Source organism: Lycium barbarum, chromosome 10 (assembly GCF_019175385.1).
Source record: "Lycium barbarum isolate Lr01 chromosome 10, ASM1917538v2, whole genome shotgun sequence".
NCBI lineage: Eukaryota > Viridiplantae > Streptophyta > Magnoliopsida > Solanales > Solanaceae > Lycium > Lycium barbarum.
In genome coordinates, this window is record NC_083346.1 from 123,333,353 (window position 1) to 123,349,431 (window position 16,079).

A 16,079-nucleotide genomic window follows, 5' to 3' on the forward strand; every position below is an offset into this window, starting at 1 on the left:
GCTACGTAAAAATATTGGAAGAAACCAGCAAATTAGAATTGGCAGTCCTATCATCTACAAAAGTTTGGCTCAGATCAATAATTAAAAGGATAATCAGCATATTGTTTCACATTCCTATGCCAGCTACTCCCTGAACAGGTCTTCTCTTCCCTAGAAATTCGCACGGCCAAGTAGAGAAGCAGAGATAAGAGAAATGTCTTAATATAGAGAAAATCGTGCAATCCGTACAAAGAATATGGAAATGTATCTAGCACTCGACATTTAAAACTGTCCACCAAGAGAAAAAACAAAACCAAAAAAAAATAAAAAAATTGGTACCAGTCATAAAATAACTCGTGCTACAACGTCAAATTGAGGTACAATCTTCCAAACAATAAAACAAGCATCATAGAACTGAAAATCGGCCACAGAAAACTTACTGGGTAACAAGAAGAACATCAATAGTTGAAGGATCAATTTCATCAAAATAGGGCAACGCAGACATGCCTGAGTAAGCTGGATGAATGCCACAGTCAAACTGCCAAAAAAAAAAAAATCAAAAGTAATGAATCAGGTTCACAACTTGTGCCCCAAAAAAAAGAATGACAAAGTGTGTAGCCTACCATGATTGTTTTCCCTTTAAAAGTCATGTAAACACAGGACCGTCCCACTTCATTTCCAGCCCCTAAAGGAGTGATACTCAGTTTATCTCCTTCTCTATTAACTGCAGGACTAGGTCTCTTCAAAGACGATTGCGGTTGTCCAGTAGATGCCATTCTTGCATCCAAAGGACAAAAAGTTAGATTATAAAATTCTTATCATCATGCAGGATAAATACAACAACGATAACAATGCCTCCAGCGTAATCCCATAAGTAGAGTTTGGGGGGAGGGTAGGATGTACGTGGACCTTAGAGAGGTTATTTCCAACAGACCCTCGGCTCAAAAGAAACATAATAGATGCAGGATTACAATGAAAATAAGACAGCAAAATATCAAGATATAAAATAGATGAAACAATACATAATAATACACACTGAAGAGCAAGGAACTATGCAATACCTAAATAATACATGCAAGAGAAATATAATAAAAGAAATTAGCTGGTTAAACCATGATTCAGCTTCATTATGACCAAAATCAAAAAAAGTAATTAATTCATCAAATCGTAAATGCGGGTTTAATCCCTAAACATGAAAAACAGAAAGCAAAGTGAGTTTAATCTCTCAAGATTTCCCTTTTCCAAGTGGTTCACAACTTGCATACCTGCACTCATGACTATCACAACCCAACCGTTGGGCCGCGACGGGCACCCGGTGCTAGCCCACCCGGGCACCTCTTATCGTACTATCTCATTTATATCTAGGTGAGCCACATAGTTGTTCATGCTTTCTATCCATTATTCACATTAAATCCATCGGGCAGAAACACATTTATATCATCACTTGCAACTATGCCCATGTCAATGTACATAAGCCGACGAGGCTGGTCAAAATGACATCCAAAATATATGCCGACAAGGCTAAACACATCTAACTACATACACATGTTTACGAGCCTCTAAAGAGAGTATATCATATCATATAGGCGGGACCTATGCCCATGAATATGTACACAAAAGAATATATATACCAAAAGTTGCAGCTCTGAATGAAATGGAGCTCTGCTATGTAGTCCCTGAGTAGTGTAGCTATGAATCAAGTCTGTCTCCCTGGCCACCTGCGGGCATGACGCAGCGTCCACAAATAAAAGTACGTCAGTACGAAGAATGTACTGAGTATGTAAAGCATGATCAACATCGTTATAGAAGCATAATGAACAACATAAGGAATAGCATAAGATGTGAGATAGCAATATCATCGTCACAAGCACTTACTTGCTTCTCATAGGGACTTTTCGTTTCTATCGCGTAATCGTGTACATACATCCATATCCGTATCCGTACTCATAATCGTTCTCCTTTACATTCCGTGTCCATAGTCATATTCATATTCATAATCATTTCATATACGCAGTCATACTCATATCTATATCGTATTCATATTCATATCATATACATACACTTACATAGCATACCCGACCACGAAGGTTCGGTGTTTCACGTACCTGACCGTGGCTAGGTTCGGTTGTCAAACATACCTGGCCAACCAAGGCTCAGGTTACATATACCTGGCCCTACCAAGGCTTCAGGGTTATTCGTACCCAACTGCAGTAGTGCGCGCGCATCATCATACATATATACATATATCTATATACACTACCCGGCCATATAAGCTCGGGGTTTCATAATAGCCATACATAGGCACACATATACGTATAAGCTCATAGGCATCTTTAGCATTACCACTATTATCATTGCCATAATTGTCGTTATCACTATTATCGTCATCGTCATTATCTTCATCAATATTATCGTCGTTATCCTTACATCTATCCTTATAGGATCACTCTTCATACGAGAAATCTAGTACAATCATAACGTATCGAGAATTATAAACTTAGTAGCTCTTAAAGATAGAGTCATTTGGAAGACATCATAGGCTCGTAGAAAAATGGATATTTGGCCAAAGAACCATGCCTTATGAAAGAAGGGTTAGCCTTACATACCTTTCCGTTCAACTATTCTATCGTTTGCACGTTCTCCTTCAATGCTCACGTTCTACCTTCATTAGAGTTATACTATCATTAGAAAATCGATAGCTAGCATACACGACTAAGGCTAGAGAAAATTGGACAGCATCTCCTTTATTTATACGTCTTCCTCCATATTATCTATCAACTCTCAAACATCAGTTATACATTCACAATATCATAACAATAGGATTTATTCATCCACATTTCTCAATTCACTTTCAATCGTCCATATCTATGGCCATAACTCACGATTACATTCATTCGCATATAAAGTCTATCCCATGTTCTTAACATCATTTATAACATGATCATACTAACAACATATCAAGAATCATGACTCAATTCAAGTTATTACTCATTTCCCACTCATGACCCATTTTTCTATATCCCTCTACAATCCAAGTGTTTCAACTTTTAAATACCTTAAACAACATGGAAATGCCATAAATCTTACCTTATATGGTGTAGGAATGGACCTTGGGTGAAAACACCTCACTTGAGAAAAACCCTAGTTTCACCTTCACTTTGATTCCTTGCCTAGGATGAACTTTAATGGGTTTCTTACACTTGCTTCACTTGGTTTGATGTGTTTGATCACTAATATCTCTTGAAATCTTGTGGGAGAAGTGTACAGAGATGTTTTAGAGAGAAAGGGGTGTCAAGGGAAATGAAATGAAATAAGACTTGGATCCCTTATTAATGACACAAATCTGCCCGACCAGTTTCTACGGACCAACATACGGTCCATATAAATTATACTGACCGTATGTATGGCCGTAGATTTGGTCCAGAGAGGTAAGCTATTCTGGGATGGTTATACGGTCTGGACATACGGACCGTATGTTTTATACGACCAGTATGTCTGGTCGTATAATGCCCAGTTTTTCCGAAGTTCGTTTCGTCGACTCGTTTGATCTCCAATCCTTATGGAACCTTCTTAGCACTTGTTTATCACCTCATTATCAATCTAAGAGATGTTATAACTCTTCTCCAAAGCATCATTAAATCTTCACTAACTCATTACTCGTAATTCCTTTTCGATACGTATCGTATGCCTTAACCTTCTCTTGGCAAACTTTCTCCCCTACTTCGATCGTCTTTGAAATCTTAATTATGGTCATCAAATGCCATTTCCTTACACATAGAAATACCACATACTCATGCTCTTCGTTAATCTATTCACTATGCATCAACGGAAATTTTTCGAGGAGTAACATTCTTCCCCCCTTAAGAACATTCGTCCTCGAATGTTAAAGTCCTCGGGGATTCTATAAAAATTTCGCCAGAATTTTCCCTATAATATGGCACTACCATCCTGTCACAGCAACCCATAATAACAATGCCTCACAGGGCCATACATAATAGCAAAAAATAAAATTTGGCCACACACGACCCAAATGCATCATAAGAAACATACATACCTTATGATCTTGACGTCTCATCTTGGATTCCTTCTAGGAGCTGAAATAAGTGCGGATACTTGGATTTCATATTTGCTTCAGCTTCCCATGTCATTTCTTCTCGGTTGTTGTTTCTCCACAAAACCTTAACTTAGGCCACTTCTTTGTTTCTAAGCCTCTGTACTTGCCTATCTAATATGGCAATGGGTACCTCTTCATAAGTCAACTTCTCTGTCACTTGAACATCATTTATTGGCACGATCCTAGTAGGATCTCCAACACATTTACGAAGCATTGAGACATGAAAAACTGGGTTAACTGACTCTAACTCAAGAGGTAGATCTAATTCATAAGCCACTTTGCCTATTTTGCGCACAATCTCATAAGGTCCAATATACCGGGGACTAAGCTTCCCGTTTTTGCCAAATCTCATTACACCCTTCATTGGTGACACTTTTAAGAATACCCAATCTTTCAGTTGGAACTCTAAGTCCCTTCGACGATTATTCGCATAGGACATTTGACGACTTTGGGCAGTTACTACCGATCTTGTATGAGTTTAACTTTCTCTATGGCTTGTTGGACCAAGTCTGGCCCTATCAATTTAGTCTCTCCTACCTCAAACCATCCTATTAGGGATCTACACTTTCGCCCATATAATGCCTCATATGGTGCCATTTGAATGCTAGCATGATAACTATTATTATAAGCAAATTCAACAACGCGTAGGTGATCATCCCAATTTCCTCCAAAATCTATCATACATGCCCGTAACATATCCTCAAGAGTCTGAATGGTACGTTCAGCTTGTCCATCAGTCTGCGGGTAAAATGTCGTGCTAAGGCTCACTTGAGTCCCCAAACCCTCTTGGAAGGTCTTCAAAAATTAGCTATAAATTGAGTTCCCCTATCTGAGACAGATGCTGGAACACCATGGAGTCGCACTATTTCTTTAACATAAAACATGGCATAATCTTCTGCGGAATATGTCGTTCTGACTGGTAAGAAATGAGCTGAGTTCGTGAGTCTATCTACAATTACCCATATAGAATCATACTTACGCCGAGAACGGGGTAAGCCTGTAATGAAGTCCATGTTAATTACTTCCCATTTCCAAGTTGGGACTTCTATAGCTTGCAACAATCCGCCCGGCTTTTGGTGCTCGATTTTCACTTGTTGACAATTGGAACACTGAGCTACGAATTCCGCTACATCTTTCTTCATCCCATACCACCAATATATGGACTTAAGATCATGGTACATTTTCGTTGCTCCGGGGTGGACAAAATAACGGGAGCAATGGGCTTCTCTCAATACTTGGTGGCGTAAACCCGCCACATCGGGAACACATAATCTGCCTTGGCATCGGAGAACTCCGTCTCCTGTAATCTCAAATGATGACTTCTCCTTCTGAGGAGGAGGAAATAGAAGTAAATCATTTTGTGCAAGAAGGAGAATGGAACCATCAGGAAGGCTGAAACGTAATACAGATGGAGCAAGTAAAGGTAATCTTAGCAGGAGTTCATATGGTTTCTGTATAAGAGATAACAAAGGAGACTTGGTGTATGCTCAAGCCAAGGACATTAGAATAGGTCACATACAGAAGCAGAAGTTGAGGCAATCAAACAAGCTCTGAAATATTGCAAGGTAAATAGTCAACTGCACATATAAGTAGAAACAGACTCTCTAGTACTTCTCAAAATCCTACAAGATGCATGGATCACACCATGGGAGTTAAAGGACAATGTGGAGGACATCAAAGAGGATCTGAGACTCATACAAGGTAAAATCATGCACACTTTCAGGGAAGGCGACAAACTGGCAAATTTCCTCGCAAATCAGGCTTTAGACAATGAAGATTGGAACTGCATAGTTTTGCTGATGTGCCTAGAGTAGGAAGAAATATCATCAACATGGACAAGTCTCAAATCTCTCAATTGAGGATCAAAACAAGGAAGATAAATCAAATATGCAGCTGATAATCATGCTACTTCTACAACTAAGTTGCAACTTACTGGAGGAAACTGCATCAGATACATAAAAATTAAGCAACTGGAAGACTATCTTAGTTGTTTTTAGAGCAGCTGTGCAGTATACACAGTGCAATTTTCTCATTATAGCTAGTTCAAATTATAGACATCATTTTGTAGTGATCAAGGACATGTACGAGGGAGCCAAAACCAGGGTGAGGACAGTAGGAGGAGACTCAGAGCACTTTCCAGTTGTGATGGGATTGCATCAAGGATCAGCTTTTAGTCCGTTTTTATTTGCCTTGGTGATGGATGAATTGACACAGCAAATTCAAGGTAAGGTGCCATGGTGTATATTGTTCGCGGACGACATAGTCCTGATCGACAAGACTCGTAGCGGAGTTAACGCTAAGCTGGAGAGTTGGAGACATACTCTGGAGTCTAAAGGGTTTAAGCTGAGTAGGACCAAGACAGAGTACTTGGAGTGTAAGTTCAGTGAAGCACCTCAGGAGGCTGGCTTGGAAGTGAGACTTGGTACCCAGGCCATCCAGAAGAAAAGTAGTTTCAAGTACCTTGGGTCTATTCTGCAAAGCTGCGGGGAGATTGACGATGATGTCACACATCGTATTGGGGCAGGGTGGATGAAATGGAGGCTTGCTTCCGGAGTGATATGTGACAAGAAGGTGCCACCAAAACTTAAGGGCAAGTTCTACAAAGTGGTGGTTAGACCGACTATGGTGTTTGGAGCGGAGTGTTGGCCGGTTAAGATCTCTCATGTTCAAAAGATGAAAGTTGCCGAGATGAGAATGTTAAGATGGATGTGTGGACACACCAGGAGTGATAGGATTAGGAATGAGCATATTCGGGGATAAGGTGGGGGTGGCCTCGGTGGAAGATAAGATGCGAGAAGCGAGATTGAGATGGTTTGGGCATGTGAAGAGGAGAGACACAGATGCCCAGTGCGGAGGTGTGAGAGGTTGGCCATGGATGGTTTCAGACGAGGTAGGGGTAGACCGAAGAAGTATTGGGGAGAGGTAATTAGGCACGACATGGCGCAACTACAGCTTACCGAGGACATGACCTTAGATAGAAGGGTTTGGAGGACCCAAATTAGGATAGAAGGCTAGTAGATAGTCTCGTTTTCTGTTCTTATTAGTAGTCGCATTATCGCAATATGATTTCTTCTGCTCAGATTTCTGCTATTATCTGTTATTTCGTGTGCTTTGATTATCCTGTGTTATCTGTGTCGCTTGCATTATTTCATTTCATATCGCTTTGTTTTTCTAAACCTTATCTGACTTCTTTTTATGCTTTTACTGAGCCGAGGGTCTTTCGGAAACAGCCGTCCTACCTTGATAGGAGTAAGGCCTGCGTACACTCTACCCTCCCCAGACCCCACGATGTGGGATTTCACTGGGTCGTTGTTGTTGTTGTTGTTGTTGTACTATTTTAGTAAATTTGCCAACAAAAAAAAAATGTAAGGATACTTTGAGCTCGGATTTAAAATATCCATGTAAAAAATAGTTTGCCCTTTTATTTATAAAAAAAGGACAGTCCGGTGCACTAAGCTCCCGCTATGCGCAATATCAGGTGTGCCCCGTCTGAAACTAATGCCATGTGTTTGTTTGTAAGAAAATACATATATATAGATATATGTATAGTCTTTTATTAATCCATGCATTATCCACATTTTATCTATTTGGTCAACCATATCCTCAGAACTATTTTCCCAAACTCGAGCTTTGAAAGAAATCCCATTCATCTGAATTCATTAAGTTAGGTCTAGCCCAAATATTTCTTTTTTACTTTCTTTTCTTAAGTTTCTCAAATAATGAAATGTACTTTTAAAGATATATTCAAAGATAATCAACCTTTTGTGCAAGAAAACATTCATTCACTTTTAGTTACTTTAATCAAATAGAATACAACTCTTTTATTATTCGGGTAAATTTTGAAATATCGTCTACCTGAATCCTAGGTTCCAACTTATAAGAGTTTAAATATCTATACAAATATTTACAAAAAAAATGCATGTTCCTACAAAATGAAAGCAAACATATAAAATAAGAATGTTTTATACAAAAATAAAGAAGGGAGGAAAGTTTAGCTTTGTCGGCCTTGGCCCCAAATCCCATACTCCTCTAAGCATCCGATCCTATTACTTCGTCCTTAAGCTTAGCTTTCCGTGCTTGTTTTATTGGTACTTGGCACAATAAAAAGGAAAGTAGTTGGTCAAAATGATACGCCACCCCATAGGGTGACGTTTAGGAACATAAATAATAATATCCCTCAGACTCGTATCAAACTTTGAGAGCTTTGATTACGGAGGCTCAGACTCACGGTTCCGGATATGGCAAAGGAACCCGAATCATGTCGCGGCTGCAAACTAGTGGCCATTATAGTTGCCTTGCCAATGGCATGTTGGTTCCTACCTCATGATTTTACTGTAAGATCATCATTGCCTAAACCGAGGCACAACCTTTTCGGAGAAGGCATGGCCTCCAATTAAATTTTCTCATGAGCCTGAATGTAGTGTTGTGCTCAAATCAGTAAAATTCCTATCAAGTGTAGAAATTTGTTCTTTTAAATAAACATAGTAGCAACTGCTGCTTTGCTTCCATCAAATATGGCATCTGTTCCTTATAAATAAGAGCAGCACCTTGCCAAAGGTATAGCAGCAGCTTATTTCCTTTCTTAAGTATAGCACTGTTCTTATCACAGTGAAGCATCATAAAAGGCAGTAACATTTCGGCCAAATAAGTGAAAAAAAGCAATAGGAACTGACTCTAAATATATATGATATCTTTCAGTACTTTAAAGATGTAGCAAATGTAGTTGCAAAGCAAACACCAAGAGCAATAATTTGACAGTAACAACTGCTCAAAAGCAGCAGCACAGTAAACAGTGGGTTCTAACAAAGGGACCAAATTTCTCATAATGCAGCAGAGAATGTGTTCAATGTCCCAGCAACAAAGCAGCATGTAACGACCCGCCCGATCGTTATTTAATACTTCGCAAACCCGTACCTAATCGAGGCCTAAGATCTTAAAAGATAAGCCCTATGGGGTGTTTAAATGATTAATACTTGGAAAATCAATTTCGCAAAGAGTTAAAAGTCGTGGGCCCGAGCGAGTTTGGTCCGCCGCAGCAGAAAAGGCGCTGCCACAGCGGTCTCGCTGTAGTGAGACTTGGTCCGCCTAGCGATCTCACCATAGCGAGCCTGATGTTCGCCGCAGCGGACATCACGGACAAGTGAACGCGTTTTCCTACACTTAGTTATTTCACCCTCCATTTTAATAAAAGACCCTTCAAGGCTGTTATTAGGTTTTACATTAAGGAAAACCCTTGACTCCTAGAAAAAGAGGCTCCTCCAACATTCTTCACGTCTTCTCCATCAATTGTCATCTCTCACAGATTTCGGCTACTGGGTAGGAAGGTAGATACTTCATGGAAGTTTGAATAGCTGCTCTTCATCGAGTTAGGTTACGATTTACTTGAGTTAGACTTTGATTAGTAAGTCGTATATATGTGTAGAATTGACGGGAGAAAGCATGACTAGGTCTTAAGACACGGAGTTTGGATGGATATACATATAATTTAAGGAAAGTTGTATATATATATATATATAATAACTAGGATAACACCGAGTGTGTAAATGGATACTAAGTTCTGAGGTTTGTTGATGTATGTGTGTTACTTATCGGGAGAGATCACTTGTCACTATTAAGAAAGGTTACCTTGTAGGTCAGCATAATTATTCCAAGCTATATTTAGTTTCCTCAGTAAATTATTGAGTTATTTACAATATTCGTAGGGTTATTCATCCTTGCCAATAAGTGGGTTGCATTGGGTGAGTTGAAGCTAAGGCATAATAGTGTTCCGCTCGTCCAGGGCATGTTCCGTGAGATTGAGTTTATTTATTAGCATTGTTGCATATATTTTCTTACATTTATTGAACGCTGCATGGAGCGGAAAGTCTAAGTAAATATTAGTTGTACTACCCGATTTTATGGCCGAGTTGGGTTGAATCAGAGGTACTTCTTGAAAATCGATCATTGATAGTGATGTGACAGTTATGTATATGAAAAGGCACATTTGATAGGGGGTGAGGATGTGACCTAGATTATGGGCACATTTGACAGGAGGTGAGGATGTGACCTAGATTAGGGGCTCGTGATCCAAGGTCAGTTCCGGAGCGAGTGGTACATGAATACCATGGGTCCCCTACAGGTCATGACTATTAGGCAAAGACACCAATTAACATGTATGTATAGTTTGTGTATTGGGCCATTGCATTGCATTACATACCATATGTTCATGTTTACATGCTGTCATTCTACTATAATTGCAGTATGCATCTCCTACAATTGGGTTGAACTATCTGAGGAGTTCTGATCATGCATGCAGGTGTTGGCATAAGAATGAATTACTGAATTCCAGAATTTTTGTGTTATGTCTAATGGATTTAGAGAGTCACAGTGTTTGGTGAAAGAGTGTTGAGTAGGTTTCCGTGAATGCATCATACTCTAGCGAGTGAACTGAATAGAAAACTCTAGGGCTAATAATCAGAGGGCAGGCTTTAATGGAATTGATGAGGTAAAGACTAATTATTTGGCCCTAAAAGAAATACGAAGTAGGACTACACTTTGACTAGTATGGTAGCTGGTGTTATTATGGAAATAAAGGAACCGAAATAACCAGGAGTTAGTGAGGTGAGTTTGTACCAGTGTAGTTATCTATATTAGGAGTCTAAGGGTGTACGTTGACTTATCTGTTGATCTTGTTGATTTTATATTGTGTTGCGTGAACTAATCTTAGTCAACCTATGATGCTTACCAGTACGTGTGGTGTACTGATACTACTCTTGCTATATCCTTCTTGGATGTAGACATGTTGCAGGTTATTACTTGAAGTTTCTCTTAGTGGATTATAGGACATATTCCTACAGCCTTGCTCATCTCATTCCAGACAGAGGCCGTGTCATTTATTTTGGTTTCATTCTTTTGCAATAGGAGCTCTTGTATCTATCTAGGCTAGATCCAGCGAATTTTTTTTCAGTTTTCTTGTGTTGATAACAAAGTCATTATGAATATTTACATTCCATTGTGACCATTATTTTTATTATTAAAAATAAAATGTGTTTGAATATTGGGTTGGTTGGTAAGGATTCGCCTACTAGGTAATAATATAGTAGATGCCCGCGCGGCCCGTAGTTTGGGTCGTGACACAGCAGCTTCAAAGAGAAACTTTAGAACCAAAATCATCTCAGAGCAACAACAATTAGAAGGTCTATGTTAAACATCTCGGGAGGCAACATAACAGCTCACCAAAAAAAAAATGTAGTGTCTGTTTCTATTTTCTTTTAATGTAGCAGCAGAATGTGCTAACAGCCTAGCATCAAGGTGTAGCTGCTGATCAGAGAAAACAACTCAAGTGCGGCATATGTTCCTCTCAAAGTCCAACAGTCATATCACACCAAGTGCAGCATCACATTTTCATAAAAGAGACAGGCAACATCCAAAAGGAAACAACCCATAGCAAGAGCTATTCAAAAGATTCCAATATCCAATACCTCAAACTGCAGCAAATGTAGCACAACAAGTGCAATATGTGCATAAAACAGCACTAGGGAATAGCAGCCAATTTATCAAAAAAAAAAAACAGTATCACACAGATGCAGCAGTTTGCAAAACGCAGAGACTATGCATTTTAGCAGAAGCGACTCAAAGGACGTAGCAAAAACATAGCTCAAAGTGCAGGCATTGCAAACCAAATAGCAACAGCAAAATGGCACAAAAAGATGGCATCTCTCAGCCCCAATAATGCAGCAATACACAGAAGCATACGGCAAACAGCAAACCATTTTTTTTGTCAAGTACAGGATCTTTCTAGTTTAAATTCAGCAGAACGCAACAGGTCATGGCAGAAAACTCATCAAGTAGCAGTAAAGTAACAACTTTAGGCAGTTTGTGGACTCCCCAAGTCATGCAAAGAAAAGAAGAGTGAAGGATGAGTATCCAACAATAGTTCCCAACAAACAGTAACCAAATAAAATAAAAGATCTTCTTTCATTATTATGAAAATTATTGCTTAGTCTTGGTTTAAAATAGGGAAAAATGACAAAGGATTGAAGTTTTCAGGATCAACAAAATGAATGTTTTCATCCGTATTTAGCTCATAACTCAACCAAGAGTTTCCAAGAATCATTATAATAAAACACAAACTGGTCTCTTAAAGTTAAAAACCTGGAAGAACTTGATTTCTTTAAGGTGTACTTTAAAGCATAGGCTTGGCAAATCACAGGGACAACAAGCATTCAAAACAACCTAATGAATAAGATTTTGGCAACTAGTAAACCAACACACAGAAAGGAGTGCATTAACATCAATAATGGGCCTTAAAGAAAATATTAACTCTAAAGGTCTGGCCATAAACATTAGAACAAAGCAGCAGGCTTAAAAGACTGAGGCAACAAAAGGGGCTACCACCATCCGTGTTTCCAACACCACACAAGATCCAAAGGTTTTTAGAACCTCGACATGGTAAGATATTGGAGAAGGCTAAACCACACAAAAGTTTGCCTTGACTCTCACCCCGCATAACAGTAGGAAAAGAATAACATAACAGAATTCAATGCATAACAGAAGCTGTATGAAATCATCGGATAATAACATCATTGGAGAAAAATAAAATTCTAAATTAGCCTTTATCACCAGGAGTTATGCAAACTTTAGAGAGTTGAAAGAGGTGATCATGCCAAGTTCAAGTTAAGATCCTTTTCTTCATTTTTTTCTTAATAGAGCTGGGTTCAAGCCTATTCCTTTCATCTGTTCTAAATCCAATTAGAACATGTTCTAGCTCTTAATCTATTTCTTTGAATAAGACGGTAAAGAAAATTAAGACAAAATCACTGTTGAACTTAACTAGATTGATTTGTAACAACAACAAAAGTAAATCTTTGTTTGGACAAAAGGGCAGAATCAACTTAGTGTTTTGGAAGGTATATAAGTCAGCAAACACCTCAATCAATATTACAGTTATTCAAATGGTCTAAACAGAACCAAGCTATTCACATGCTGGAAGTTAAAACACAAGTTGATGTCCAATTCTAAACTAACATGTTCAGTAAAGCAACAAGGCAGATCCAAACCATTCTAAGAACATTTTGAGGTCACTTTCCTAAAATATGACAAGCTACTTTCCTAAAATATGACAAGCTAAGTGGCTATTTGATTCCAAAGATGCTATAAATATGGTAAAGATGCTACAGGTTCGATCAAGTAGTTATAGAAACAAGTTGACTAAACAGTAAACTTAGTGGGATCATTTTGCCAAAAGAAAACTCAAAAACAGTCTTTTAGTGCAGTGAAAACTACAAGCCAGTGACTTAACATCCAAATTAAAACTAAACTAATCCACTTACCATGATGCCCTATATTCAAGTGAGCACTCCTTTTTACCTTTTTCTCGTCTATACTAACAGCTAACAAACAAACAAACTAACAATGGAAACAAGCATGATTATTAACAAATCTGGCAGAGCTTAAATCCTATAGCAAGGTTGATAATTGCATTAAGCTTACAAGGCTAAGGCATGAGCAATCGCTTAAAGAGAGCTAGAACAAAATTTGAACTCAGTTAATCATACAAACATAAAATAAGACATGCCAACACAGAACAAAAAGCTTAAGAACATTGGAGAGTTAAAGAATGTGAAAGGCTGATGAAAACATTAAATGCTACATCAGCTAAACCATACAAAGGGAGTTATCCTGAACCATATTAAGATCACATCCTATCAATCATCTCTAAAGATTTCAATTGTAACAGACCTGGAACTCAAGCTTACTCTTCCTTTTTACTTAACTTAAACCAATCAAAGCTTAGCTGTCACTATTGTGTATTAATTAACATCTGAAACAGTATTCATTGCAACTTCAAAAAATATTGCAAAGCTTTAAAAACTGAAGCAGCCTTAAGACTACGTGAATACTGTTTCAAACAAATAAATCTAATCTAGAACACATAATTCGACACTATGGCAGCACATAAATAGAAAAAAGAAAGATTTCCGGAATTACCTTTTTGTCCAACAACCTTCCTCAAAGCTCACGGCTTAGCTGCCCATTGATGGTGTAGAAACCAATTTTTTTTTGGTCTCTCCAAATTTTTTTCAAATGAAAGGAAAGGGCTCCTCGAGCCAAAGTCCCGATTTTTGGTGGTAGCCCTTTGTAAATTGTTTGAAATTCAAATCTTACCACAGAAGCTAAGCAAAAATCAATTGAAAATTCAAAGACACATTACCGTTGAAGACAAATAGTTGCCAGAAAAAGCTCATGGTGAGACAGATGCTAGGGTTTTAATTGAAAAAGAAAGAAAAGGGAATGGGGGTTTTAATTTTGTGTGGGCCGGGTCGTGGTCATTTTTGGGTTGTCGGTTTGGGCTGATCTTTGTCCCAAAATAAAAAGGAAATGAGGCTGGTTTTAAAGGGTTAACAATTGAGTTTATAAAATAGCCTTTCTCATGAAAAACTATAATCAAAACTTGTCGTTTGAGATGAATTAATTATTCAATCAATTAATTAAGCTTCTTGACTTAACAAAGTAAAATAACTATTTGCAAAATTAATTAATCATGGTAATTAAGTTGTAAATGACAATTTAGAATACGTACTAAATTAAACACTTGTTTTTTTTTTTGTCATAAATTGATTGTCAACTCGATAAAAATAGACATAATTAATACTTAAGATATATGTAATGTTTACTAGGATATTTTGCCAATGAAATGACGAAATACCACCAGAAGCTGTTTCAGAAAGAATTTATGATTTTTCTAAATAATTTTTTTACTCTGTTTGAAATGCAAGAACCTTGACTAGTTACTTTGAATTTTTGAAGGACAAAAACTGGGTGTCAACATTGCAAGCACGACATTGGTTGACTTCTTAAAACTTCCCACCACCACTTATGGACATCCTTAACAACTCCAATGGCTCAACAAATATGGAGAGTTGAAGGTAACTCGACAAGCTATCATTAAGTTCAAAGTGGGAAAATACCAAGATGAAATCATTTGCGATGTTGTTCCCAAGCAAACTTGTCACCTTCTAATTGGAAGACCTTAGCAATATGATAGGTCAACCAAACATGATGGGAGAACCAACCACCTTCACAAGTTGGGGAAGTTTATAACAAAATGAGGGAGTTGAAAGAAAAGGGCAAGGTTGTACAAGGGAACAGTGAAAGGAGTAGTACTCAAGAGGGAAGTGAGAAAAAAAAGGAGTCAAGAGGAAATGCTAAGGTGGCCCTCTTTGCAAATCTAGGGGTGATTAGATAGGAGTTGGAAGAGTGACAACCGGTGATCCTCCTTACGTATAAGGATTAAGTTTTGCACACTAACGTACTAACCTCTTCTTTGCCTAGTTCTATTTCTTCTCTTTGGAAGGATTATGATGATGTGTTCCCAACGGAACTCCCAAAGAAATTGTCACCCTTAAGGAGAATTGAGCACCAAATTTACTCCATACCGAGTTCCCAATGGCTAAACAAATCGGCTTATAGAGCCAACCAGGATGATACCAAAGAACTTCAAAAATAAATAGATGAACTCCTTGAAAAGGGAGTTGTGCAAGAAAGTATGATTACACATGTCGTACTCGTGATCTTGGTACCAAAAAAAGTTGGAACATGACGTATGCGTGTTGATTGCCGAGCCACCAGGAAAATCGCGATAAAATATTGTCATCCTATCCATCGTCTTGATAACATGCTTGATTAATTGAATGGTTCGTTCATATTCTCTAAGATATATCTTAGAAGCGGATACCATCAAATCCAGATAAAAACCGGAGATGAGTGGAAAAAGGCATTTAAGACCAAATTTGGTCTATATGAATGGTTGGTGATGCCTTTCGTTCTCACTAACACTCTTAATACTTTCATGTGCCTATTGAATCATGTGATGAAATCTTTTGTTGGCTAATTTGTGTTTGTTTAATTTGATAGATATTGGTGTATAGTAGAACCATAGATGAGCAATTTTATTGGCCTAATACGCGTCAGGATGTTGCTAAGATTTATGGTCAATGCAATGAGT

At 38.1% G+C, this 16,079-nt stretch overlaps 1 protein-coding gene across 3 annotated transcripts in view; it reads right to left on the reverse strand.

The window, feature by feature from the left end:
• Window positions 1-16,079, reverse strand: part of LOC132615837 (cleavage and polyadenylation specificity factor subunit 3-I-like) — a 55,413-nt gene that overhangs the window by 12,930 nt on the left and 26,404 nt on the right. The window contains exons 1-4 of one of the 3 annotated variants that reach the window (XM_060330428.1): window positions 14,063-14,342; window positions 1,611-1,697; window positions 603-756; window positions 420-517 (exon numbers count right to left, since the gene is read on the reverse strand). In XM_060330428.1, coding sequence (XP_060186411.1) covers window positions 420-517; window positions 603-755 — 251 coding nt within the window. In that variant the 5' untranslated portion in view covers window position 756; window positions 1,611-1,697; window positions 14,063-14,342. Of the gene's footprint in view, window positions 1-419; window positions 518-602; window positions 757-1,610; window positions 1,698-14,062; window positions 14,343-16,079 lie in introns of those variants that run through there. The other 2 variants (XM_060330430.1, XM_060330429.1) reach the window with 2 other exon arrangements.